The sequence below is a fragment of the Vipera berus genome (assembly GCF_964194415.1).
Source record: "Vipera berus genome assembly, chromosome: 2".
NCBI classification, from domain to species: Eukaryota; Metazoa; Chordata; class Lepidosauria; order Squamata; family Viperidae; genus Vipera; species Vipera berus.
Window position 1 is genome coordinate 278,900,839 of NC_138203.1, and position 27,609 is coordinate 278,928,447.

At 46.8% G+C, this 27,609-nt stretch overlaps 1 protein-coding gene across 5 annotated transcripts; it reads right to left on the reverse strand.

Moving 5' to 3' along the window:
- Positions 1 to 1,707: 1,707 nt before the first annotated feature.
- LOC308661181 (uncharacterized protein) lies at positions 1,708 to 26,912 on the reverse strand. 5 transcript variants are annotated; one of them, XM_081316020.1, is made up of 7 exons: positions 26,749 to 26,912; positions 17,788 to 17,891; positions 15,839 to 16,257; positions 15,088 to 15,214; positions 9,130 to 9,306; positions 7,156 to 7,278; positions 1,708 to 3,543 (listed from the first exon to the last, which is right to left on the reverse strand). In XM_081316020.1, the coding sequence occupies exons 3-7, from the start codon at positions 16,094 to 16,096 to the stop codon at positions 2,381 to 2,383; spliced, it is 1,848 nt and encodes a 615-aa protein (XP_081172146.1). In that variant the 5' UTR covers positions 16,097 to 16,257; positions 17,788 to 17,891; positions 26,749 to 26,912; the 3' UTR covers positions 1,708 to 2,380. The 5 variants fall into 5 exon arrangements, with proteins under 5 accessions (XP_081172146.1, XP_081172142.1, XP_081172144.1 ...); XM_081316016.1 differs by having other exon boundaries at positions 9,130 to 9,309; XM_081316018.1 differs by lacking the exon at positions 17,788 to 17,891 and having other exon boundaries at positions 9,130 to 9,309.
- Between the last annotated feature and the right edge of the window lie 697 nt (positions 26,913 to 27,609).

A 27,609-nucleotide genomic window follows, 5' to 3' on the forward strand; every position in this document is an offset into this window, starting at 1 on the left:
GAAGATAGTAGAGGACAGGAAGGCCTGGAGGAACGTTGTCCATGGGGTCGCGATGGGTCGGACACGACTTCGCAACTAACAACAACTGATACTTCACGTGATTTGGATTCTACACCTGTTTATAAAAAGCGCTGGGCTGTGGTTCCACCTTAGCCACAAAGTCCGTCTGAGTGACCGTGGGCCAGTCCCTCTCTTTCAGCCCAACCCACCTCACAAAGCTGTTGTTAATTGTTGTAGGGAAAAGAGGAGGAGGAGGAAGGAGTATGTATGCCTTTGTAAAATAATAATAATAATAATAATAAAAATAACAGGGGCGGGGTTTTTAAAAGAATCAATAAATAAAGTCAGCCTTCCCTGGGATGTTTTTCCTCAGACAAACAAACAAGAGGAGATTCTGGTTTCCATCGCAAAGGTTTTCCCTGCACCAGAATTGTGCCCGTGTCGCATTGGAAATCTCACCAGCATTGGAGAGGTTTAATGTCTGGCTAGAAAACAATAAGACAGCATTATCCGTCTTTTACTCAGATTCCTGCGTTAAGAGGGCAACCTTAAATCGCTTTGATCGTGACGACTTTCTGCCGCTGTAGACAAGCACACCAATTCCCACTAAAACAAAATGGCCGTGACATGCTCAATTCCCAGGGCTTTTTTTTCCCCTCATAGAACGCTCAGAACGGAGTCCCGGCACCTTTTTTTGGATGGAACCTTGTAGGGTAGGCAAGGCGGGTTTGTATGACACGTGTGAGTTCCGGCACCTTTTTCTTTTTTACAAAAAAAGCACTGTCAATTCCTGTGCTGCATTAGGGATGACAGGATTTTTTTTTTGTTTTTTAAAGGCATGCTGAAAAAAAAATCTAACACGGTCCCGGCTATTCATGCATCCACACTTATCCATTACGGGTTCGTGATTTTGGCGGCATGGCTTTTTTTAGGGCTTTTCAAACTCGGCCGCTTTCAAACGTGTGGACTTCAACTCCCAGAATTGCTGGGAAATCCTGAGAGGGGCTGGGGAACTCTGGGAGTCGAAGTCCAGTCATCTTAAGGCTGACAAGGCTGAGAAAACCCTTCCTTTAGAAGAGCTCTATCTTTGGAAACCAAACAATTAAAAAATACATCTTCGCAGTGGCGTAGCGTGGGGGGGGTGCAGGGGGGGCCGGCTGCACCGGGCGCAACATCTGGGGGGGCGCGCTCGCACTGAGCTGCTCAGGGAGCCCCAAGGGCTGCACAGAGTCGGCTTGGCTCCGCTCTCGAGCTGCTCTTTCTTGCAAAGCGAAACGAGTCCGGCAGGTGAGATGGGAGGCCACATAAAACTGAATAAAATAAATAGAAGCGCCCAACTCTCCGCCCAGGCTCAGGCCAACCGCAAGCGCCCCGGCAGGCTTAGCCGAGCGAAGACGGACCCGCCGGCCGGCTGGCCTAGCTTCGTGCGCATGGGTGGCTTTATTTAGCGGGGCTCACGTGCGAGCTTGAATGCAACGGCTCTTGCAGGTCGGAGCCCCGCCCAGCCGCCCTCGAGAGGGACCCGGAAGCATCCCGCATGCACGCGACTCTTCTTGGAAAGTCTACGCCGCTGCGGGGCGCGTCTTTTCGGCGGTGCCGTGACGTCACTTGCCTTGCCCCGGGTGCTGATAACCCACGCTACGCCACTGCGTCTTCGCGGGGACAGCGGTCTTGCGTCACGTCCACCTTGCTTTTTAAAAAAAAAAAAAAAAAAGATTTCTTTGGACCGCACCGTTCCTCACCTGCCCTCTTTTTTTTTTTGCACGCTTAACTTTTCAGCTGACAAAAGAGGCTCTCCTTTTGTTTTACCAACACCAGACAGTCCTTCTGCCAGATCTCTCTCAAACCTGGGTTTGTTAAGAGGGAGTCAGAGCTAAAAAGGATCCCGTTTAAAAAAAACGGGGAGGGAAAACGCCCGTCTTTCAAGGCGGGATGTGGATTGCCTTTCCTTTCAACGGCTTCAATTATTCTCTTTGCTTCCACGTGGACTGAGAAGTGAGTGGGGGGAGGTGACCAATCCTTGCGAATTTTGGAAACCCTCAAGCTCTTCGTATTTTCCTCCCCTCCCTGGAGCTTACTCCCTAAACTGAGTCTTTGTAGAAAGAAAATAATAATAATAATAATAATAATAGTAATATCTCTCTCCAATCGTCGTCTCGAGCCGAAGGATGAAGACGTCCAGGGATTTCATGCTGTCTTTGTGGAACTGAAATCTTCTTTTTTTTTTTTTGAAAGAAACTGGCCTCTTTCCAAAGAAATAAAAATTAAAATCCCTGCTTTGCGATTTCGGATCAATAAAACCCGTCCTTGGGGGGGCGCGGGGGAAAAAAAAATAAAAACACAGGTTTCATTTTTCTCTTCTCCTCCCTCCCGAGCGCCTTCACAGGGCTAAAGTCCTCTCCTCTGTGAATTCTTTCATCACCAGGATGGCTTGCTCGCCCACCGAGGTCTCCTGAATAGTCCAGAGGTTCGGCACGCCTGCGTCTCCGGGCTCGGCGGAAGACGCGTAGGTCGAAAGAGGCCAGGGAAACGGCTCGGCCGGGTGCGCGTACTGGTAATAGCTCCCCTGGGCAAAACTCCCGATATCCAAAAAGATGTTGGTCCCGACGGAAGCCTTCGCCCCTCCCTTGGCTTCCGAGGAGGACTTGTGCCGTTTGGCATCGTGCGTGTTCTGATGCCGGATGAGATGGGAGCTCTGGTTGAAGCTCTTCCCGCACTCGGTGCAGCGGTAGGGCTTCTCTCCCGTGTGGATCTTCTGGTGCCGGAGGAGCGTGGCCAGGTCGTTGAAGCTCTTCCCGCACTCGGCGCACTTGTAGGGCTTTTCCCCCGTGTGGATCCTCTGGTGGCGGAGGAGGGTCCGCCGGTCGCTGAAGCTCTTCCCGCACTCCGAGCACTCGAAGGGCCGCTCCCCGGTGTGCACTCGCCAGTGGGCCTCCAGGTTGGACTTGTCGCAGAAGCTCTTGCTGCAGCTGGAGCACTTGTAGGGCTTCTCCCCGGTGTGGCTCCGCCAGTGGGTCTTCAGGCTGTACTTGTTGTAGAAGCTCTTGCTGCAGCTGGAGCAGTGGAAGGTCTTCTCGCGGCTCTCCACGTGGGTCTTCTGGTGGGTCATCAGGTTGGTGGTCCGGTTGAAGCTCTTCCCGCACTCGGGGCACTTGTAGGGCTTCTCCCCGGTGTGGATCCTCTGGTGGCGGAGGAAGCTGGTCTTGTCGCAGAAGCCCTTGGCGCAGACGGTGCACTTGTAGGGCTTCTCGCCCGTGTGGATCCGCTGGTGAACTTTCAGGCTGGCCTTCCGGGTGAAACTCTTCCCGCAGTCTTTGCACTGATTCTTCCTCTTGCCCTTGGGGGTCTTCTTCTGCGGGGCCGGCAGGGCGCTGTAGTCGCTTTCCTGGGAGCTGCCTTTGTTCGGCCGCTCTTCCGGCGGGGTTTCGTTACTCTTCCCCGGCTCTTTGAGGTTCCCAATGTGGCTGGCCGCCTCTTCATCCTCCGTGTCTTCTGACAGCACCCCGTGGGGTTCCTGTTCACTCCCACTTTCACCGGGGTCACCTAGTTGGAGAGAAAGAGAGAAAGGGGGGAGGGAAAAGGAGGAAGAAAGAGGAAAAAAATGGAGAAAGAGACAGACAGAAAGAAAAAGAGAAAGAGAAATGGAGAAAGAGAGAAGCAGACAGACAGAAAGAGAAAGAAACAGAAAGAGAGAAAGAAAAAAGAAAGGAAGAAAAAGAGAAAAAAGAAAGAGAAAAAGAGAAATAGAAATGGAGAAAGAGAGAAGCAGACAGAAAGAGAAAGAAAGAGAAAGAGAAAGAAAAAAGAAAGGAAGAAAAAGAGAAAAAAGAAAGAGAAGCAGAGACAAAGAAAAAGACAGAAAGAGAAAGTGACAGAAAAAGAGACAGACAGACAGAAAGAAAGTAAGAAAGAAATAATAGACAGAAAGAGACAGAAAGAAAGAGAAAGAGAAACGGGGAAAGAGAAATGGAGAAAGAGAGAAGCAGACAGACAGAAAGAGAAAGAAAGAGAAAGAGAGAAAGAAAAAAGAAAGGAAGAAAAAAAAGAGAGAAGCAGAGACACAAAGAGAAATAAAGGAAGAAAGAAAGAAAGAAAGAAGAAAGAAAGAAAGAAAGGAAGAAAGAAAGAAAGAAAGGAAGGAAGGAAGAAAGAAGAAAGAAAGAAAGAAAGAAAGAGGGAGAGAGAAAGAAAGAGGGAGGGAGGGAGGGAGGGAGAGAGAGAGAGAGAGAAAGAAAGAAAGAAAGAAAGAAAGAAAGAAAGAAAGGAAGGAAGAAAGAAAGAAAGAAAGAAAGAAAGAAAGAAAGAAAGAAAGAAAGAAAGAAAGAAAGAAAGAAAGACAAATTCCGTATTAAAAAGGCAAAATCAAACAGGTTCGCCAGATGTATCAAATGTGGCCACTGAGGAGCTGAAAATGGAATTTTCTTTTTTTGGGGGGGGGAAATATTAAAGCAAAACGAGAGACAGGGAGGCTGAGTTATACTTCAACTTACTGAGAATGGATCGAGTTAAGGGATGCTGTTTGAGAAAAATGTCGTCCCCGTTCAGGTAAAACATGAACGGTGCCAAGTCACAGAATAAGGCAGGCTCAGAAATAAATAAAAAAAGGGCAATCCGTAAATGTATAAAACGTGTTGTTGTTTTTTTTAAAAAAAATTAGAGATAGTCCTTGATTTATTTATTTATTTAATTTAATTTAATTTGTATACCGCCCTTCTCCCGAAAGGACTCAGGGCGGTGAACAGGGCAATTTACAACATCAATAATTCATTAAGTGGTGCAGTTGTTAGGCGAGGTATCACGTGTCACCCTGCTCCCATTTTATGACCTTTTCTGCCACAGTTAAGGAAGAGCCTTGGTGGAGCAGTGGGCTAATGCCTCCTTAAGTAACACCAGCTGCCTGCAATTAGTGCAGGTTCGAGTCCCACCAGGCTCAAGGTTGACTCAGCCTTCCATCCTTCCGAGGTAGGTAAAATGAGGAGCCAGATTGTTGGGGGCAATTAAGCTGACTTTGTAATAATGCCGCTTGGGGGTGTGTGTGTGAAAGCCCTAATAAGCAGGCATATACATAGAATGAAGGCTACTGCTAAGCTTGTAAGCCGCCCTGAGTCTTCGGAGAAGGGCGGGATATAAATGGGATTAAAAAAAAAAATCACTACGGTTATTAAACAAGACATCCCGCGGCTATGACTTGGGGCCTTTCCTGCTGGCTTCTCCGTTGGACTTTGTTGCTTGTCGGAAATTGTCTGGAAAGGTTGCAAACGGCGATCACATGACTGTGGGGGACTGCTGTAATGGTCATAGATCCGAGGACTGGTTACAGGTCTCTTATTTCAACGCCGTCGTAACTTCGAACCATCACTAAATGAACAGTCATATTTAACGAGCCTTAAAAGGAAGCCTACGGAATTTTGCAACGCTTTTAACAGAATACCCGAGTTGGAATGGGACCTCGGAGGTCTTCTAGTCCAACCCCCTGCTCAAAAGCAGGAGACCCTATATACCATTTGAAATGTTATAGGGTTTCCTGCCTTAGCAGGGGGTTGGACTAGATGACCTCCAAGGTCCCTTCCAACATTATTATTATTATTATTATTATTATTATTATTATTATTATTATTATTATTATTATTATTATTATTATTATTATTATTATTAATTTCTGTCCAGTCTTTTCTTAAAAACCTCCAGAGATGAAACACCCACAACTTCTGAAGGCAAAGCTGTTCCCCTGGTTAACTGTTCTCACTCTCAGGAAACTTCTCCTTAATTCTAGCTTGCTTCTCTCCTGGATTAATTTCCATCCGTTGTTTCTTGTCTTTCCTTCTGGTGCTTCGGAAAATAAAAGGGGGGGCCCTCCTCTTTATGGCAGCCCCTCAAATACTCAAATAGATGGGGAAGAAATGGAGGTAGTGACAGATTTTATTTTCCTGGGCTCCAAGATCACTGCAGATGGGGACTGTAGCCAAGAAATTAAAAGACGCTTGCTCCTCGGGAGGAAAGCCATGGCAAATTTAGACAGCACACTAAAAAGCAGAGACATCACCCTGCCAACAAAAGTGCGTATAGTCAAGGCTATGGTCTTTCCAGCTGCAATGTATGGCTGTGAAAGTTGGACCATAAGAAAGGCTGAGCGCCAAAGAATTGAGGCCTTTGAACTATGGTGCTGGAGAAGACTCCTGCGAGTCCCTTGGACTGCAAGGCGATCAAACCGGTCAGTCCTAGAGGAGATCAACCCTGACTGCTCTTTAGAAGGCCAGATCCTGAAGGTGAAACTCAAATCCTTTGGCCACCTCATGAGAAGGAAGGACTCACTGGAGAAGAGCCTAATGCTGGGAAAGGTTGAGGGCAAGAGAAGAAGGGGACGACAGAGAATGAGGTGGCTGGATGGAGTCACTGAAGCAGTAAGCATGAGCCTAAAGGGACTCCTGAAGATGGTAGAGGACAGGAAGGCCTGGAGGAACGTTGTCCATAGGGTCACGATGGGTCGGACACGACTTCGCAGCTAACAACAACAACAAATACTGGAACACTGCTATCATGTCACCCCTGGTCCTTAACTTCGTTAAACTTGACATACCCAGTTCCAGAAACTGTTCTTCGTATGTTTTTAACCTCCAGGCCCCTGATCATCTTTGTTGCTCTTCTCTGTACTCTTTCTAAAATCTCAACATCTTTATATATATATATATATAATTTCAAGAAAGACATGAATCAACAGATGATCCTTGGGGAAACTCTGCTTGGGTACATAAAAATGGCTTTTTTCTGGTGCCAAAAATGGCTTTTTTCTGGTTGCCGGTTGAGCAACCAGAAAGGAAGGCCTTCGCTCCTTCCGTCGCGATCTGAAGACACTCTTATTTGAACAAGCCGGCCTGGCCTGATGGGGGATGGGTTGGGTTTTTATTGTCATTTTTAATATATGTATTTACTGTTTTTAGTTGGGCATATGTTTAATTCTTTTTAACTTTTGTATTTTTGTATTTTTTATATATCTGCCCTGTTCACCGCCCTGAGTCCTTCGGGAGAAGGGCGGTATATAAATAAAATTATTATTATTATTATTATTATTATTATTAAAATGATCTCTCTGGAGCAGGCATTCTGCTGACCGGAGCCAGGGTGGGGAACAGTCTCCTGATTCTTGTGGATACTCACTTTCGGCCGTCCCCAACACAAAAGAGAACTTTCCCTGTGTTCTTCCTGGCAATGCCTGCGGGGGCTCCTTGGACATCAGGTCTCCAGCGGTCTCCGAATCGGCTCCGGCAACTGTCTCGTCCTCTTTCAGCCACGGAGGAAACCAAGAGAGAGAGAATGTTGGGGGGAAAAAACACAAAACTTACTGCTTTAGCTCAGGGGTCCCCAAACCCCTGATCCGTGGACCGGGTACTGGGCCGTGGCATGCCAGCAACCGGTCTGCGCACAAACAAGCAAGGCCCCGTCCGTGGGATGCAGGCAGCACACAAAACCACGCACTCTCTGGTCCGTGAAAAAATCTTTCTCCACGGAAACGGTCCCTGGTGCCCAAAGGGTTGGGGAACCTCTGCTTTAGCTCTTTTCCAGGATGTAAATCAGCGGTTCTCATTTCCCGAAACAATTTTTCAAAGTTGCTTATTTTAACAAGTTTCTCTGGTTTAAAAGGCGGGGGAAAAGAGCCCAGGATTAAAGCAAGCAAACAAAACAACAGCCGAAGTGCAACCAACGCACCACAAAAGAATGTTATGTTATGTTATGTTATGTTATGTTATGTTATGTTATGTTATGTTATGTTATGTTATGTTATGTTATGTTATGTTATGTTGTTAGGTTAGGTTACTTTATCTCATGTTATCTGGTTTATTTATTTAGCGTATGGCTGGTCACACACAAAATTAAAAGCACTTCATATTTACAAGTTAGAACAGTTAAAACATTTTTTTTAAAAAAAGAAGCAATTATAAAACCTAAGAGGAAAACAGAAATAACATTTCAGAGTTTAATGTCGAGTTTGGAGATCCAGTCAGTAGCTGCCATTGTTACGCAGAGGAAGTCCTTAAAATCTCCTGGGTATCTTCTATTAGTGCATTCCCTCACTATATGTTGGATAGTCTGTCGGGGAGCCCCGCAATCACATTGTGCTGAAGGTGTCTTTCCCCATTTATACAGAGAATCGGCACACACCCCATGAGTCGTTCTAATTCTATTGTATGTCACCCATATGTGTCGGGGTAGATTAAATCCTGGAGTTATACTATTAGGATTAATACGCTCAGAAATATCTTGGGAGGTATAGCTACTCCATGCTTCCATCCACTTTTGTATAGCGCTCTGATGTTCGGCCATGTTATCTGGCGGTGCAATGGTTAGAATGCAGTACTGCAGTTTAACTCTGCCCACAGCCAGGAGTTCGATCCTAACCAGCTCAATCTTGACTCAGCCTTCCATCCTTCCGAGGTCGGTAAAACGAGGACCCAGATTTGTTGGGGGCAAATGTGCTGACTCTATAGACTGCTTAGAGAGGGCTGCAAAGCACTGTGAAGCGGTACATAAGGCTAAGGGCTATAGCGCTATTGCTGTGTTCTGCAAAATCCCCCATTGCACAGGATAGCGCAAAAAAGACAAGGAAGCGAGGAGAAATCTCTTGGCGGTAACAGACAGCCTAACATTTTGATTTTTCTGCTTTTTCCCCTACCCCCCCTCTCCCAAGATTCCCTGCGTTTCATTTGGAGAGAGGACCTCAAGCACTCGCACAACAGCCAGGAGAGCCTTGGTGGAGCAGTGGGCTAATGCCTCCTTAAGTAACACCAGCTGCCTGCAATTAGTGCAGGTTCGAGTCCCACCAGGCTCAAGGTTGACTCAGCCTTCCATCCTTCCGAGGTAGGTAAAATGAGGAGCCAGATTGTTAGGGGCAATTAAGCTGACTTTGTAATAATGCCGCTTGGGGTGTGTGTGTGTGAAAGCCCTAATAAGCAGGCATATACATAGAATGAAGGCTATTGCTAAGCTTGTAAGCCGCCCTGAGTCTTCGGAGAAGGGCGGGATATAAATGGAATTAAAATAAAAAATAAAAATAAAAAAATCTGGTATTACTGCAGGCCAGAAATCCCACCTCCATGAAAGGCACAATATAAATCCTAAATCTTCCTCCAATACCTGCTGGTTGTTTTGGGCCAGGTTCGGTTGCTTGATTCTCTTCTTCTTCTTCTTCTTCTTCTTCTTTCTTTCCCCCCCTCAGACTCCACAGATCGTCTTCCGTTTCTTTGCCCGGATCTTCTTCGCCGGGCATCACCCCAACCGGGCCCTTCTTGCCCTCGTTCCTCCAAGTGTCGCCTGCTGGAATCAAGCCCAAGGGAAAAATCAGGGAGAAGCAGGATTTCCAGCCAGATCCTTTCCCCAATACAGGTAGTCCTCGACTTACAACGGTTCATTCGGTGGAGTTACGACGGCAGTAAAAAAAAAAAGAGTGACTTAATGGCCATTTTTCACGCTTACGGCCACTGCCGCACCTCTGTGGCGATGCGGCCAAAATTAAAATGCGACATTTCTGATACCTAGTGTTGTGATTCAGGGTCAGCCTGTGGGTTCGGCAGTTGGGTCGGACGACTCAGAGGAGGAGGAGGGGGGTGTTGAAGACCTTGCTGAGGGGGTTGAAGATCTTGCTGATGATAGCCCTCAGGCAGGCCCCTCCCACTTGGTCACCATGGAGACCCAGCTGTGTGAGCCTGACAGTGTGGATGAAGATGACCCACAGCTGGCCCTGTTCAAGGATGCCCGACGCAGGAGGCAGTCAAGTAGGAGTAAACAGAGGAAGGCAGTGGGGCTTCTCGGAAGGAGGCAGAGAGAGGCCACGCCCTGAACTCTTTATAAAGGGAATGTGTGGGGAGGGCTGGTTTGCTGAAAGCAACCGCTCAGATAGTGTTTCAAAGCTCCTGTATCTTGGTTCGTGTCTTGTTTGTTTTTGTTAGTAATAAATTTGGCAGACGTTTTTCCAGCCTCTTGCCGTTTGTAAAGGGGTTGCCTTTTCTTCAGGGCCGGTAGCAGGCTGGTACAGAACACCTGTAGCCTCCCGGGTTCACCTAATTTCCCCCTTTAGCGACCTTCTGACAGGTGAAGTCAATGGAGGGAGCCAGGGGCACATAACAACGGTTGTTGCTAGCATAACAACCGCAGGGATCCGCTTAACCACGGAGGCAAGAGAGGTCGTAAAATGGGGCAAAATTGCCTTAGCAAAAATCTCGCCCGCTTTCTTCCCTTAGCTCCACTCACTAAGGGTCTCTTGCACGCTCCGTCACAGCGACGTACGCTCTTCTCCTATTTCCCATATAAATATTCTAGCTCTTCTCTTAAATTACTAAATAAGACGATGAACAGGTAAACAATCGTGAACATCTGTAAAAAAAAACTTTTTCGTCCAGTTGCCATGACTTAACGTTTTGAGATACTTTTTGGCCTGGATGATTTGAGTTTTCATTTATGCCCACGGAAGTTCTCAGTCATCCAGGTCGTGGTTGTCCCAAAGGTGCTTTTTTTAAAGAGGCAACTGGATTTTCTTTCCAGTTTTTCCTCGAAGACATTTCGCTTCTCATCCGAGAAGCTTCTTCAGCTCTGACTGGATGGTGAGGGAACGGAAGGATTTATACTCCTTGCAGAAAGCCGGTCATTTGCATTCTTAAGAGAGTCGTTGAGGTCACTTGGAGGTTTTTCTGTGTCCTCAGGGTTACCTGAGTGGTGCAAATGGATGTGGAGCCATTTTGGAACTTCTGAAAGGACTCAGTTGTAGATGGGAGATAGATGATGTCATATCCCCCTCACCCCGTTGAGAGAAGGCTGTTCAATCCTTCCATCTCCCCACCATCCAGTCAGAGCTGAAGAAGCTTCTTGAATGAGAAGCGAAACGTCTTCAAAGAAAAACAGGAAAGTCCAGTTGCCTCGTGGGAAAAAAAAGGATCTTTGGGATGCCTCTTCATTTACATATTGCATTTCATTTTGGGGTAGAAACCCCTGCCGTTAGTACATTTCAAGGTCCAACCAAGGTCCCTTCCATCTCTGTTCTGATTGATTGATTGATTGATTGACTTTCTGACTCTATGCCTAGCCCAGGGGTAGGCAACCTTGGCTCTTTTATGACACGTGGACTTCAACTCCCAGAATTCCTGAGCCAGCATGGCTCAGCTTGGAAACCCCTCCTTTTCCCCTCAGCATGGAATTCTGGGAGTTGAAGTCCACAAGTCATAAAGCGGCCTAGGCCAGGGGTAGGCAACCTTGGCTCTTTTATGACACGTGGACTTCAACTCCCAGAATTCCTGAGCCAGCATGGCTCAGCTTGGAAACTCTTCCTTTTCCCTCAGCATGGCTGGCTCAGGAATTCTGGGAGTTGAAGTCCACACGTCATAAAAGAGCCAAGGTTGCCTACCCCTGGCCTAGCCCCCCCCCTCCAAAATATTTTCATTTTGACTGAAGAAGTTACTTGTATGAGTAAAACAACACCTCGGTTTAATAAACTGGGATCCAGTTGCCAATTTAACCATTTTTAGAAAACGTTGAAAATATGTTTTTTTTATGATAAAAAAATATTGTGGTGCTCTTAACTTTGCGTTGGTTATCATTTTATTTCATTTCTCAGGCCGGGAGGATTTTGTCAAGCTTTGCAGAGCTCAGGAAATAAGAATCACTTGGGATTTGGTGACACTGTTGGAGGACATCCCGGTTAGGTTTATGATGGTTAGGTTTATCAGGAGGAATCTAATTTTTCCAACCAATTTGATTTTATTAAAAAGCACAGAGCTTTCCCTGAACTTCAAACACCCTCCGGCATTTCATGAATGTGCCTCTTTCCTTTTAAAGATGGGCACTGGGTGGATGAAAAATCTGCTGTTCCAGAGACAGAGTGACTTTCAAAACAGAAAAAGCCTTCTGGATCGTGTCGATCCAGCCATTCTCTAGGTGGCTTTTTCTAAAAGTTCAACTTTATTTCTGGAAAATTGCTAAGCCAGCCCTGGAATAATCCAGCTGACATGGTTTGGAAGAGAAAGAGAACATTCCCTGGCAATTCCAAGATTCCAATATATTGGAGGCTGAGGCTTGAAATGAGGGGGGGGGGTCCTTGGTGCTCTCTGAGCTTGGTTGCTTTCTTGCAGATGTTTTGCTAAGCACTGACAATGTTACCTAGTTGGGTAATGAAACATCTGCAAGAAAGCAACCAAGCTCAGAGAGCAAGAAGGACCCCTCCATTCCAAAACGGTCCATCTCCAAAACCACAGTTTGGCACATCCCTTTTGCCCTACTTATGTCAGCTTCACTGCCGTGAAAAAAATGACTGTCTACTTTAACTTAAATCTGTGTTTGCTGGTAACATGATCTCCAGCTGTCTCTCAATCCTAGATGTGTGTGTGGGGGAAGATAACCATGAAAATCAACCGGCTGCTGCCTTGAACTTGGCAATTCTGAAGCCACCCAAAACACAAGCGATCGGTCGCTATCTCTTTTCCCATCTCCTTCTTCAGAGCTGGGGCCTTGTCTTTCTTCTTTGTTTTCTAACATGGAAATGAGCTCAGGTTTGAGAACTAAAGGCCCTTGTAGGGAAGGAAACAAATCACATGTTGGTTTTTCGGATTAAATGGATAGGTTGCTGGAGGCTGAGGCAAGTTACCCCTTTCCTTGCGCTGTAGGCCGAGGGGTGCAATAGGCCAAGGGTAGGCCACCTTGGCTCTTTGATGACTCGTGGACTTCAACTCCCAGAATTCCTGAGCCAGCCATGCTGAGGGGAAAGGGAGAGGTTTCCAAGCTGAGCCATGCTGGCCCAGGAATTCTGGGAGTTGAAGTCCACGAGTCATAAAAGAGCCAAGGTTGCCTACCCCTGGCCTAGGCCGCTTTATGACTCGTGGACTTCAACTCCCAGAATTCCTGAGCCGGCCATGCTGAGGGGAAAGGGAGAGGTTTCCCAGCTGAGCCATGCTGGCTCAGGAATTCTGGGAGTTGAAGTCCACGAGTCATAAAAGAGCCAAGGTTGCCTACCCCTGGCCTAGGCCGCTTTATGACTCGTGGACCTCAACTCCCAGAATTCCTGAGCCGGCCATGCTGAGGGGAAAGGGAGAGGTTTCCAAACTGAGCCATGCTGGCTCAGGAATTCTGGGAGTTGAAGTCCACGAGTCATAAAAGAGCCAAGGTTGCCTACCCCTGGCCTAGGCCGCTTTATGACTCGTGGACTTCAACTCCCAGAATTCCTGAGCCGGCCATGCTGAGGGGAAAGGGAGAGGTTTCTAAGCTGAGCCATGCTGGCTCAGGAATTCTGGGAGTTGAAGTCCACGAGTCATCAAAGAGCCAAGGTGGCCTACCGCTGACCTAAACATAACCCCCATCCAACAAATCTTAGGATCACACATGATTGTACTTTTTTTTTATTTAAAAAAAGAATATTTATTGTTTGTCTTTTCTTCAGGATGTGGGTTGGGATGAAACACCAGGAGAGTCAAGTTAGGCCTTTTCCAAATTTTTGAGCCCCAAAGATTTGCCATCCCTATGCTAGGCACTAAAGAGGGAATTTTCTGCAGTCGCAGCAAAATGGCTCAGTGGCTCCAGCCGTGAACGACACAGGAAGGCCTGAATGCCAGAGTTGGAAGGGACCTTGGAGGCCTCTTAGTTCAGAGGTCTCCAACCTTTCCTAGCTTGAGGCCCAGAGGGAAGGAGCAGCTTCAAAATTGGTGTCTGCGCGCCCACGCGGCACTAGCAGCCCCGTTGACACATGCGGCATGTGCTGTGCGAACGGCCATGCGCCCACCGTGGTGGCTAGCGGCCTGGGCTGCGCAACCCACTCAGGCTTGTGGCGCATGCGGGCTGCAGACACCAGCCTGGCACTAGCATCCCCATTTGCGCCTGCGTGCCTGTGTAAATGGGACCGCAGGCGCTAGCGCAAGTGGGGAGAAATGCACGCCCACGCGTGTGCGCATCAGCCAGCCGTTTCCGTGGCCCGCTGGCAGCAGATCATAGGTTGGGGACCACTGTTCTTCTCCAACACCCTGCTCCGGCAGGAAACCCTATACCATTTCAGACAAATAGCTGTCCAGTCTCTTCTTAAAAACTTCCAGTGTCGGAGCATTCACAGCCTCTGGAGGCAGGTTGTTCCACTGGTTAATTGTTCTAACTGTCAGGAAGTTTCTCCTTACTTCCAGGTTGCTTCTCTCCTTGGTTAGTTTCCATCCATTATTTCTCCTCTTGCCTTTTGATGTTTTGGAGAATAGCTTGACTCACTCTTTTTTGTGGCAGCCCCTGAGATATTGGAACACTGCTATCATGTCACCCCTGGTCCTTCTCTTCATTAAGCTAGACCTACCCTATTCCAGCAACCGTTTTATGTTTTAGCCTCCACCAGTCCCCTAATCATCTTAGTTGCTATTCTCTGCACTCTTTCTAGAGTCTCAACATCTTTTTCACATCGTGGTGACCAAAACTGGATGCAGTATTGCAAGTGTGGTCTTAACTAAGGCATTATAAGGTGGTATTAACACTTCCGGGACGCGGTGGCTCAGTGGATTAGAACGCTGAGCTTGTCGATCAGAAGGTCGGCAGTTTGGCGGGTCAAATCCCGAGTGCCGCGTAGCAGAGTGAGCGCCTGTTACTCGTCCCAGCTCCTGCCAACCTAGCAGTTCGAAAGCATGTAAAAATGCAAGTAGAAAAATAGGGACCGCTACGGTGGGAAGGTAACAGCGTTCCGTGTGCCTTTGGCGTCTAGTCATGCCGGCCACATGACCACGGAGACATCCTCAGACAAACGCTGGCTCTTTGGCTTTGAAACGGAGATGAGCACCGGCCCCTAGAGTCGGAGACGACTAGCACGCATGTGCAGGGGAACCTTTACCTTTATTAACACTTCACGTGATCTTGATTCTATCCCTCTGTTAAGGCAGCCTAGGATTGCCTTGGCTATTTTGGCAGCTGCAGAACACGGCTGGCTGATATTTATGATACACCATGATATTTATGATATGCTGGGATATTTATCATATGCCACCCTGTTGCTTTCTTGTTCTTCTGTTTGGCTTTGCGTGGAGAACCTCATTCTTTTACAACAGTAAAGAAAGCTTACCTCCCCCAGAAGATCAAACAGAGTCTTACCCAAAGAGACCACGGTCCCGTAGTTTTCCACCATGACTTCCCGATAGAGAGCCCTCTGCTCTGGGTCCAGCATGCCCCACTCGCCCTTGCTGAAGCGCACAGCCACTTCCTCAAAGGTCACAGGTCCCTGAGATGGAGGGGACAGAACATGCTGGCTCAGGAATTCTGGGAGTTGAAGTCCACGAGTCATCAAAGAGCCAAGGTGGCCTCCCCCTGGGCTACTGTAACAAAACCTCGGGAGAAGAGGGGTAACCTTGGTGTTCTCCGAGCGCGGCTGTTTTCTTGAAGAAGTTTCATTACCCAAACTAGCACTGATGACGTTACTTAGTTGGGTAATGAAACGTCTGCAAGCAAACAACCAAGCTCAGAAAGCCCCAAGGACCCCTCATTTCAACCCTGAGCTACAAATATTCTCCTTTCTTGGTACTTCAGGAGAAGTCCAGACGTACCTTTTTCCAACGGGACATAAGCTTTCCTGACCTTCAGCTCACTCACAAAAGCTTCCGGCTATTAATACAAACTTGTTAGTCAGGAAAGGTGCCACCGGATCAGTCCTGACTTTTCGTTGGGAGCTGTAGGCGTCAGATCTGAGATCCATAAACTCCAGGGGCCCAGCTGATCTCCTCCATTTCAGAAATGCCAATTTAAAGCCAGACTTAGGAGATCTGGCTACGGCGCTTTCTTAGGAATCCCACCTTCCTCCTGAAACAGCAGATCCCTCCTTGACAATGCCAGGCGCTCCCAGGCTCACCTGATCTTCTACGTGCCCCAGTAAGAAGTCTTCTAGAAGCTTCTGGCTTTGCATCTGATCCTGGGCTGTGTCCGAGTGGACGGCATTCTCCTCATCCAAGATGGCTGCTTCCTTTCTTCCTTGGTATTTCCTGCTATTCCCAGCCTGGAAGGCAAGACAGAGCTGGGGGGCTGTTTGGGGGCTTGCTACCTCTCGTTCACACGTTTTCTCTTCCTGTTTCAGCGTGTCCTTCAGCTCTGGACCTCGCTTGGTCCTCATCTTCAGGACCAACACAGCTGGAATTTGGAGAGACGAGATGCTCAGACGAAGGTTCCTGATTCTGCAATATCAATTGTTGGTTGCTCGGTAACACCAGATGGAAGATCCGGCCACTAAAGAGGAAAGACTGGTTGATTCCAGCTAGCCACTTCTTTCCTTACCTGAAAGAGGAAGAAAAAAAAATACCATAGTAACTTGACACAAAAAAGCTAGGCTCGCACAGGTAGTCCTCAAGTTACAACAGCTCATTTAATGGTGACCGGAAGTTACAATAGAACCGAAAGAGGTGAGTTATGACCGTTTTTAACACCGATTCCCCCTAGTCTTGTGAAAAACATTCAGAAGCTTGGCAACTGACTCATATTTATGACAGTTGCAGCGTCCCGGGGTCATGCGATCACCTTTTACGACCTTCTGAGAAGCAAAATCAATGCCGCACAAGAAAGCAGAACTCTTGAAACAGGCATTGTCCCAAAATGGAACTTTTATTAGTGATTAGTAACAGTAGGGAAGTCAAGGCGAGGTCTGGGGAAAAACCTGCTTAAACGGTATAGCTCAGGGGTAGGCCACCTTGGCTCTTTGATCACTTGTGGACTTCAACTCCCAGCATTCCTGAGCCAGCCATGCTGAGGGGAAAGGGAGAGGTTTCCAAGCTGAGCCATGCTGGCTCAGGAATTCTGGGAGTTGAAGTCCACGAGTCATAAAAGAGCCAAGGTGGCCTACGCCTGGCCTAGGCCGCTTTATGACTCGTGGACTTCAACTCCCAGAATTCCTGAGCCACAATGGAAACTTTCCCTTTCCCCTCAGCATGGCTGGCTCAGGAATTCTGTTCTATTCTCCATATTCTATTCTTTTCTATTCCTATTCCTATTCTACTCTACTCTATACTCTACTCTATTTTCCATATTCTATTCTATTCTATTCTGTTCTATTCTATTCTGTTCTATTCCTTTTCCTTTTCTTGTTTACTCTATACTCTACTCTTATTTTCCATATTCTATTCTATTCTATTCTATTCTATTCTATTCTATTCTATTCTATTCTATTCTATTCTATTCTATTCTATTCTATTCTGTTTTCCATATTCTATTCTATTCTGTTCTGTTTTCCATATTCTATTCTATTCTGTTCTGTTCTACTCTACTCTATTTGCAATCTGCAAGCGCACTGACGCAAATAACTCCGGAGGGGATCTCTTTGCAAGGACCTCCCTCATCTTGCATTTGTGTGTGTGGTGTGTCTGGATGGGCTCTCTGTGCAATCAGCAGCTGCCTCATTGCAGCCCCATCTGCTTCCTTAATGGAAGGCGCCGGCTCAAACTAAAAACAGGGCCATCCATTTAAGCCTCAATCCTGTCTTGTTCCCTCGGATTTCAGAGCCCATAGCCGTTCTGTTCCGCATTCTTGAATCTCTCCCTTCCACCCCCCCACCTCCTCAAACTTAAGAAACTTACCAGATCCCGCCTAGCCATTGACCCCCAAGGTGGAAAAAAAATTCTTAAGATGCGGGGGGGGGGGAGTAGGGGGGGAAGAAATAGTGTTAAAAGCAGGAAGTGATCTAAACCCATTTTACAACCCAGCTTCCTAGAAGACAGCCTAGGAATAGAAGTCTCGGTCAATTTAACCCTTAGTGAGAATTTATCCCAGGGAAGCAGCATTCTGGGCAAAGAGGTCTTTATAAAGACCACTCACCAAAGCAGATGCTCTCAAATGAAGCTGGCTTGCCAGCCCCATCATCCCCAGCTGGTAGGCCCATACGCAGACATCGGAGTGATGGGAGTCGTAGTCCAGCACATCTGGAGGGTTAGACAAGATGGTAAAAAAACCTTTTTTAGTAGCGCAATATTGGAAGAAGGAAGAACTGACGACTATAGAAGAATGGACTTTAAAAGTTTCCAATCTGGTGGAAATGGCAAAGATTTCAGCGTATTTGAAAGACCAGTGGCAACAGAGATATATTGTGGAGTGGCGAAGATGGATTGATTACATCCAGAATAAATATGGGACTAAAAATTTTCACCTAGCATTTGAATAAGTATTGGATTTAAGTGATATATAAACTGCTTGTAGTTATTTTATTAAGAGTTAAAGTGCGATAGAATTTAATATTTTATTGTCGTTTGCATATTGTAGATTATGTTTGTTTGTATTTTTATACCCTGTATTTAGCTCTGGGAAGTGGGGGGGGAGGGGAGGGAAGAGTTGAGGAGGTTTGGGGAGAGGGGAGGGGGTTGGGAGGGGTTTTGTTTTTTAAAAAATGTACTGTAAAACTTTTCAATTAAAAAAAAGATGGTAAAAATACCCAAACAGCCAGAGTTAAAACTTTGTGCAAAAAACGACGATTGACGAAAAACGACTCCAAATTACGCCCAAGAGTAGCTTCTGTGGTTTGTTCTAAAATCCTGGAGTTGTTTCCCCGCCTTTCAAGAGTAGTGGACTACAAAATGCAATTGTATTTAAAAAGAAAACCTGACACAAGTTGCATTTTTTTTAATTAGAAACCATTCTTGTACACTCAGTCTTATACAGAGAATCATGCTGCCTGCAAAATTTGGGTTTTAGAGTCCATAGTTGCACTCGATGGATAACTACAATATTGGCTTAAGGCATGATTTCCTGCTACAATTTCCTCTTAGTGGTTTTGTTTTAATTAAGCATTTTTAGCTTACAGATGCACAAGAACACATGGATTTGGATTGGAAAACGGACATGAAATATATGACAATACTATAAGCGTCCTACAGACTAACAACAGCTGGAAGGGGCAGTGGAGGTCCAACCCCCTACTCAGTCAGGAGACCCTATACCAGGGGTAGGCCACCTTGGCTCTTTTATGACTCGTGGACTTCAACTCCCAGAATTCCTGAGCCAGCATGGAAACCTCTCCCTTTTCCCTCAGCATGGCTGGCTCAGGAATTCTGGGAGTTGAAGTCCACGAGTCATAAAGCCGCCTAGCCAGGTGTAGGCAACCTTGGCTCTTTTATGACTCGTGGACTTCAACTCCCAGAATCCCTGAGCCAGCATGGCTCAGCATGGAAACCTCTCCCTTTTACCTCAGCATGGCTGGCTCAGGAATTCTGGGAGTTGAAGTCCACGAGTCATAAAAGAGCCAAGGTGGCCTACCCCTGGCCTATATACCATTTCAGACAAATGGCTGTCCAAACTCTTTTTAAAAACCTCCACAACCTCTGGAGGCCAGTTGTTCCACATTCTAATAATCAATCCACAATGTATTAATTTTATAGTTCAGATTTACTGCTTATCTGCCTTACCGCCTAGTTCCTTATTTCCTTTCAAAATAATGGGCAACACGAAGAAATACAGGTTGTCCTCAGCTTACAACTCTTTGTTTAACAACCTTTCAATGTTCCAGTGGCACTGGAAAAAAAGGGACCTAGGACTTATGCATTGCACTTATGACAGTCGCAGGATCCCCATTGTCAGGTGATCAAAATTTGTGTGCTTGGCAACCTGCGTGTATTCATGATGAAATGCAGAAACCCCCTGGGTCATGTGATCCCCATCTGTGACACCGTAGCCAGCTTCTGACAAACAAAATGACAAGCTCAGGATCCAAAAGGATCTTGACAGACTTGAACGATGGGCCCTGTCCGACAGCATGAAATTTCATGTGGAGAAAAGCGAAGTTTTACACCTAGGCAGGAAAAACCCACGCTACAAGTACAGATTAGGCGAAACCTGGCTCAAAAATAGCAACTGTGAGAGGGGCCTTGGAGTCCGAGCGGACGATCACTTAAACATGAGCCAGCAGCGTACAGCAGCAGCCAAAACAGCTAATGCAATTCTTGGTTGTATAAACAGAGGCATAGAATCAAGATCATGCAAAGTATTACTACTGCTTTATAAAGGCTTAGTAAGGCCACACCAAAAGGGACGCGCGTGGCTCAGGATGCTGAGCTTGTCGGTCAGAAGGTCGGCAGTTTGGCGGGTCAAATCCCGAGTGCCGCGTAACAGAGTGAGCGCCTATTACTCGTCCCAGCTTCTGCCAACCTAGCAGTTCGAAAGCACGTAAAAATGCAAGTAGAAAAATAGGGACCGCTACGGTGGGAAGGTAACAGTGTTCCGTGCACCTTTGGCATCTAGTCATGCCGGCCACATGACCACGGAGACGTCCTCGGACAAGCGCTGGCTCTTCGGCTTTGAAACGGAGATGAGCACCGGCCCCTAGAGTCGGAAACGACTAGCACGCATGTGCTGGGGAACCTTTACCTTTACCTAAGGCCACACCTGGAGTACTGCATCCAGTTTTGGTCACCACATTACAAAAAAGATGTTGAGACTTTGGAAAAAGTGCAAAGAAGAGTAACTAAGATGATAAAGGGCCTGGAGACAAAAAAAAACATATGAAGAACAATTGTGGGATCTGGGTAGAGAAAAGCAGGAGGGGGGGGACATGATAGCAGAGTTCCAGTATCTCAGGGGCTGCCAAAAAAGAAGAGGGAGTCAAGCTCTTCTCCAAAGCACCTGAAGGCAGGAGAAGAAACAATGGATGGAAACTAATCAAGGAGAGAAGCAACCTGGAGCTAAGGATGTTCTGAAAATGGGGACAATTAAGCTAGCCTTCAGAAGTTGTGGGTGCTTCATCTCTGGAAGTTTTTAAGAAGAGACTGGACAGCCATTTGTCTGAAATGGTGTAGGGTCTCCTGCTTGGAGCAGGGGGTTGGACTAGAAGACCTCCAAGGTCCCTTCTGGCTCTATTCCGAGTGTGAATCTGATTCTTAAATTTGGACATTTGGCAACCAGCATGTATTTAGGATGGTTGCGGTGTCCTGGGGGTCATGTGAATGCCATTTGCAACCTTCCCAGTCAGCTTCTGACAAAGAAAAGTCAATGGGGAAAGCCAGAATCACTTAACGACTGGGGCAAAAATAAGGTAAAACCTGTCACAACTCACTTAATGACTGCATCACTTACTGACAACAATTCCAATCCCAACTGTGGTTGTAAGTCGAGGATTCGTCGTAATGACATTAGCTTCAAGTTCGTGCCAAGGTTTAGATTCTTTTCACCTCCTTTAACTCATGATCTGCTAGCAATGAAGCTGCTTTTAGTGTAATTACACACACCCACGTCTGGAAAAGTTGTTTCTGTTCAAAACTTGCATTTCCCCATAATCAACCCAGCTGGTGGGCAAGTCAATCTTTTGACTTGAAAACACATATACTGTGTATGTGTATACACACAAGCAAAGGAAAATAAAAAAGATAGGGGGAAGCTAAGTTTCCACATGGCTTTTTTGCAATTATAGAAACAATGAGCCACTGGGAAAAGATATCATTATTTTTATATGCTTAATTCATTGTTTTTAAATTGCTGTTGACCTAGTTTTCTTAATGGTTAGTAATTTATTTCCAAAATAAGAGTGTAAATGCGAAAGCAAAGAAAAACCCACAAACTATATCTAAATATTGTCTGGATAAATCCTTCTTAGTGATCTGACTTCTTTTAAAGGACAGCTAACATCCACAATAAAGACTGTCCCCTTTAAAGTTTAGTGATCTTAAAAGCTGATCGAAAACCTAACTTTTCAGGAGAGCAAATCCGGAACAGTTTCTCAGTGTTACAAACTGCTCAGAGAATCTTTTCTATTAGGCAGTAAAACAATAAAAACACACATAAGAAGGTACAATCCCCAATACCGTAGAGCAGACATGTCAAACACAAGGCCCGGGGGCTGGATCCGGCCCACGAAGTGGTTTCATGCGGCCCCCGAAGCCATCCTGGAAACAGTGAGGGAACGGCCCCCGCTGCCTTGGCCCTGGCCCAGAGACCCTCCATCTGCCAGGGACCCTCAGATCTGTCCCACTCCTGCCCAGGCCCCCACAGGCACCCTGGATGCCAACGATGTAGAGCTGGCCACGCCCACCCAGTAGGCCATACGTGCTCTAGCCACGCCCACCCAGTAGGCCATACGTGCTCTAGCCACGCCCACCCAGTAGGCCATACGCGCTCTAGCCACGCCCACCCAGTAGGCCATACGTGCTCTAGCCACGCCCACCCAGTAGGCCATACGCACTCTAGCCACGCCCACCCAGTAGGCCATACGCACTCTAGCCACACCCACCCAGTAGGCCATACGCACTCTAGCCACGCCCACCCAGTAGGCCATACGCACTCTAGCCACGCCCACCCAGTAGGCCATACGCACTCTAGCCACGCCCACCCAGTAGGCCATACGCACTCTAGCCACGCCCACCCAGTAGGCCATACGCACTCTAGCCACGCCCACCCAGTAGGCCATATGCACTCTAGCCACGCCCACCCTGGCCACACCCACCCAGCCCCTTGAGGGCAACCGCAATGCTGATGCGGCCCTCAATGAAATTTGAGTTTGACACCCCTGCCGTAGAGCAGGGGTCTTCAAACTTGGCCCTTTTATGACTTGTGGACTTCAACTCCCAGAATTCCTCAGCCAGGCACGCTGGCTGAGGAATTCTGGGAGTTGAAGTCCACAAGTCATAAAAGGACCAAGTTTAAAGACCCCTGCTGTAGAGCATTATATTTATTAAGATCACCAAAAAGCAATGAATGGTTATGTAGCTTTTGGCATTCTCCAAAAATTTAAGTGAAATGTTACAAAAACAGGGGAAGACCGAACAACTCCCAGCTTAATCTTATTGCCTCATCCGATTGCAATATTTAACCTACTAGGATGGGTGTGTTCTTTTTTCCCCCCAGGAGTTAACACACAAGTATCCTTGCTTTCATTAAATAAAAGGAATCAGGTTGTATGAAGCCGGGCTAATCTTGTTGGCCAATGCTTGACACCTGTGTTCAGCCCAAATTACTATCAAGATAAATAAACCTCAGAAGGAAAATGAGCACTTTTATTTTGAAAATTGAACCAACTAACATTATCACCCTAACGGTCCAGGGGTAGGCAACCTTCGGCTCTTTTATGACTCATGGACTTCAACTCCCAGAAATCCTGAGTCAACTATGCTGACTCAGGAATTCTGGGAGTTGAAGTCCATGAGTCATAAAAGAGACGAGGTGGCCTACCCCTGCGTAACCCTAACTAACCCTGAGAATTCAAATCAACCGCACAAGCAAACAGTGATAGCACCAACCTTCAATCAGCCCGCAACACCCACCCTCACCTGACATGACAGCAAATCTCCGCCTCATCCTACACCTGAGGTACACATATTTGCCACTACTGCCATTTTGCAACCTTTCCAGCATGGCTTCTGGCAAGCAAAGTCAATTGTGGAAACTTGGATTCGGTTAATGACTGCGTGATTCACTTATCAACTGCTCCAACTTTTCTTTCTTTCTTTCTTTCTTTCTTTTCCTTTCCTTCCTTCCTTAGCAAAGGAGTAAGGTAAAGGTAAAGGTTCCCCCCCCCCACACGTGCTAGTCATTTCCGACTCTAGGGGCCGGTGCTCATCTCCGTTTCAAAGCCGAAGAGCCAGCGCTTGTCCGAGGACGTCTCCGTGGTCATGTGGCCAGCATGACTAGACGCCAAAGGGGCACGGAACGCTGTTACCTTTCACACCGGAGTGGTCCCTATTTTTCTACTTGCATTTTTACGTGCTTTCGAACTGCTAGGTTGGCAGAAGCTGGGACGAGTAACAGGCGCTCACTCTGCTACGCGGCACTCGGGATTCAACCCGCCAAACTGCCAATCTTCTGATCGACAAGCTCAGTGTCCTAACCCACTGAGCCACCGCGTCCATAGCAAAGGAGTAAAGCAAACTTAAATGTAGGCGAGTGTTTTCCTCTAGTCTTGGCTCAGGGCAAGCTGAAGAAGTAACAGAATTGACAAGCGCCAAATTATCCTGATAGTTTGAGGACCACGCAGAGATTTGTGACCAAGACCGAACTTTTCACATTCTGCTGGGATTTAGCTTATTATTATATTCATTTGAAGAATTTTTTAGGAAGGCTTTCAGGGCAAAATCGTCCCCAAAAATCAATTTCATAAAAAAGCAATTGTGTATCTGGCCCATTTCAGCTCTTTATAACAGTATTCAATCAGTACTTGGACCGGCAACACAAACCCAAACTGATGAGAAATTTCCAAATCAGCAATCAGATATATATTTTTTTCGCTTTCCCCAATCCCTTTAAATCTGTATCCCCTCTCTCCTCCAGGAGTAAATCCCCTGCCATTTTCATTATCACCACATCCCTGTGAGGTAAGCTGGGCTGAAAGGAGAATGTGAAAGATTTGCCCTCAGTCCTTGCCCCCAACTTCGACCTGATTCTCCACACTCCAAGTCCAGCACCTTCCCCACAACCCTACTACAGCTAGTCCTCGACTTACAACAGTTGATTTAATGACCACACTTGAAAAAGTGACTTGTGACCGTTTTTCACATTTATGACCTTTGCAGCATCCTCACGGTCACATGATCAAAATCCAGGCGCTTGACTCATAATTTATGATACAGGAGGATGTGGACAGACTTGAACACTGGGCGCTATCTAACAAAATGAAATTCAATGGTGAAAAAAATAAGGTTCTACATTTAGGCAAGAAAAACCAACTATACAGGTACCTTGCTCAATAGTAGCAACTGTGAGAGGGATCTTGGAGTCCTAGTGGACAATCACATATGAGCCAGCAGTGTGCTGCAGCTGCCAAAAAAGCCAACACAGTGCTAGGCTGCATTAACAGAGGGATAGAATCAAGATCACGTGAAGTGTTAATACCACTTTACAACGCCTTGGTAAGGCCACACTTGGAATACTGCATCCAGTTTTGGTCACCACGATGTGAGAAAGATGTTGAGACTCTACAGAGAAGAGCAACAAAGATGATTAGGGGACTGGAGGCTAAAACATCTAAGGAACGGTTGCTGGAATTGGGTATGTCTAGTTTAATGAAGAGAAGGACGAGGGGGGACATGATAGCCGTGTTCCAATATCTCAGGGGCTGCCACAAAAAAAGAGGGAGTCAAGCTATTCTCCAGAGCACCTGAAGGCAGGACAAGAAGCAACGGATGGAAACTAGTCAAGGAGAGAAGCAACCTGGAACTAAGGAGAAATTTCCTGACAGAACAATTAACCAGTGGAACAACCTGCCTCCAGAAACGGTGAACACTGGAAGTTTTTAAGAAGAGACTGGACAGCCATTTGTCTGAAATGGTATAGGGTTTCCTGCCTGAGCAGGGGGTTGGACTAGATGACCTCCAAGGTCCCTTCCAACTTTATTATTATTGTTGTTGTTGTTGTTATTACGGTTGCAGTGTCCCGGGGTCATGTGATTATCTTTTGTGACCCTTTTGGTAGGCAAAGTCAATGGAGAAGCCAGATTCACTTAACAACCATAGAGATTCTGTTAAGAACTGTGGCAAGAAAGGTCGTAAAATGGGGCAAAAGTCTTGCTGAAGGAGGCTTCTGGCAGCCACCCCCCCTGGCAGAAGCAGGCAATGGAGCTTCTCAGGACTCAGTAAAGATGGATCCCAATGTTCATCCCAGATGGTCCTCCCCCACCTGGGAAGCCTCCACCCCCAAGACCCCGCCTCTTAGACCTGCAAATCCAACCGAATCCCTCCATGCAAGTAGTCCTCGCTTTCCAACCGTTTGCTTTGCGACCCTTTGGAGCTGCGATGGCACTGACGTACGACCGCTCCTCCCATTTATGACCAAACCTAGCATCCTCACGGCCACGTGATCAAAATGTGGGCGCTTTTTCAACCAGGTAGCATTTATGGCCATTTCCCCAGCTTCCCAGCCAGCTTCCGACAAGGTAAATCAAGGGAGAGAAGCCGGATTTCTTTAACGACCGCATGATTCACTTCACAACAGAAGCGATTCTTGGGAGGCCGGTGTGTGGTGTAGTTGGTTCGCATAGTGTGGTGGGATGGAGGGTTTGTTGTCACTGTGTGTTGGGGGGAGAGAGCACGGGGGGGGGGGGGGAGAGGCTCAGCTAATCTCAATGTACACATGTTGTACTTTGACAATAAAGGTTTATTTATTATTATTATTATTAACCACCCAGGCAAATAAAAGGGTCATAAAAATCGGGAGAGACTGACTCGCTGGAACAGCCTCCTTGCTTAGCAACGGAAATGCCGATCCTCGTTGTGGTCATAAGTCGAGGACTGCCTGTATTCTTACTCTTGGATCTAATTTTAACGTAGTTTTAAGCATTGTATTATATTGGGCATGATTATTTAATTCTTTTAACTCCTTTTAACTTTTGTATTTATATTTTGATATTTATTGCCCTGTACACCGCCCTGAGTCCTTCGGGAGAAGGGCGGTATAAAAATTTAAATAATAATAATAATAATAATAATAATAATAATAATAATAATAATAATAATAATAATAATAATAATAATAATAATAATACTCTAAACCCCCCCTCCCCTCCCCGGCAGGACTGCAGCGGAGCTGACAACACGCAATCCATGCAATGAATGGGCACTGCAAAAGGAGCTGGTGCAAAGGCCACAACGCCAGGCAGCGACAAATGCCCTGATGGCATCCAGAGAAGGGAAGGGTAAAAGTGGGATCCTTTCCTGCAATCTCCCCAAGTTCGCCTCCCCGCTTTCGGAGATCCCCGCCAGCGATCTTGCCCAGGGGTGGGTGGGGGGGGCGGAAAGGGAGAGAAATCCGACCAAGAGAGCAACATCTGGGCTCCTTCCCCCACCCAGCTGTGGCTCTCCCTTGCTTTACCTCCTTTTCTCCCTTTGCAGCCCCGATCTCCTCCTCCTCCGCTTTCCCTCGAGGCGCCGCCGTCGGAAAGAGCTCCTGACCTCCGGAGCGAAGCCGGAGCGAGAGAAGCTCCCGCGGGAAGAAAGGCGGCGGGCAAGAAGGCGAGCCTTCGTTCCTACCCTCCCGCTCCGGCGCTCGAGTGGTTAAGGAGATAGAGGTGTCACTCCTAGAGAAGCAGGAAGTATCAGCCGGTGGGTGGGGGGAGAGGAATGCCAATAGCACGGGGCAACTTCCGGCTCCTTTTCCTTTTTCCCCTATTTATTTATTTATTTATTTATTTATTTATTTATTTATTTATATTACATTACATTACATTACATTTGCACGGGGCAACTTCCGGCTCCTTTTCCTTTTCCCCCCATTTATTTATTTATTTATTTATTTATTTATTTATTTATTTATTTATTTATTTATTTATATTACATTACATTACATTACATTACATTACATTACATTACATTACATTTATATCCCGCCCTTCTCCGAAGACTCAGGGCGGCTTACAAGCTTAGCAGTAGCCTTCATTCTATGTATATGCCTGCTTATTAGGGCTTTCACACACACACACACCCCCAAGCGGCCTGGTGGGACACGAACCTGCACTAATTGCAGGCAGCTGGTGTTACTTAAGGAGGCATTAGCCCACTGCTCCACCAAGGCTCTTTTGCCAAGCGGAGGGGTAGAAGCCGGGTCTCTAACTCTGGCAGCTTTAAGACTTGTGGACTTCAAGTCCCAGAATTCCTCAGCCAGCCAGGCTGGCTGAGGAATTCTGGGAGTTGAAGTCCACAAGTCTTAAAGGTGCCAAGGTTGAAGACCCCTGGG

Coding starts and splice junctions, on each gene's coding strand:
- LOC308661181 (XM_081316018.1), bottom strand. CDS start 16,096: ATGAGGACCAAGCGAGGTCCAGAGCTGAAGGACACGCTGAAACAGGAA. Junction 15,215..15,838: donor TGGGGCACGTAGAAGATCAG/GTGAGCCTGGGA, acceptor CCTCCATCTCAG/GGACCTGTGACCTTTGAGGA. Junction 7,279..9,129: donor TGGCCCAAAACAACCAGCAG/GTATTGGAGGAA, acceptor CGTGGCTGAAAG/AGGACGAGACAGTTGCCGGA.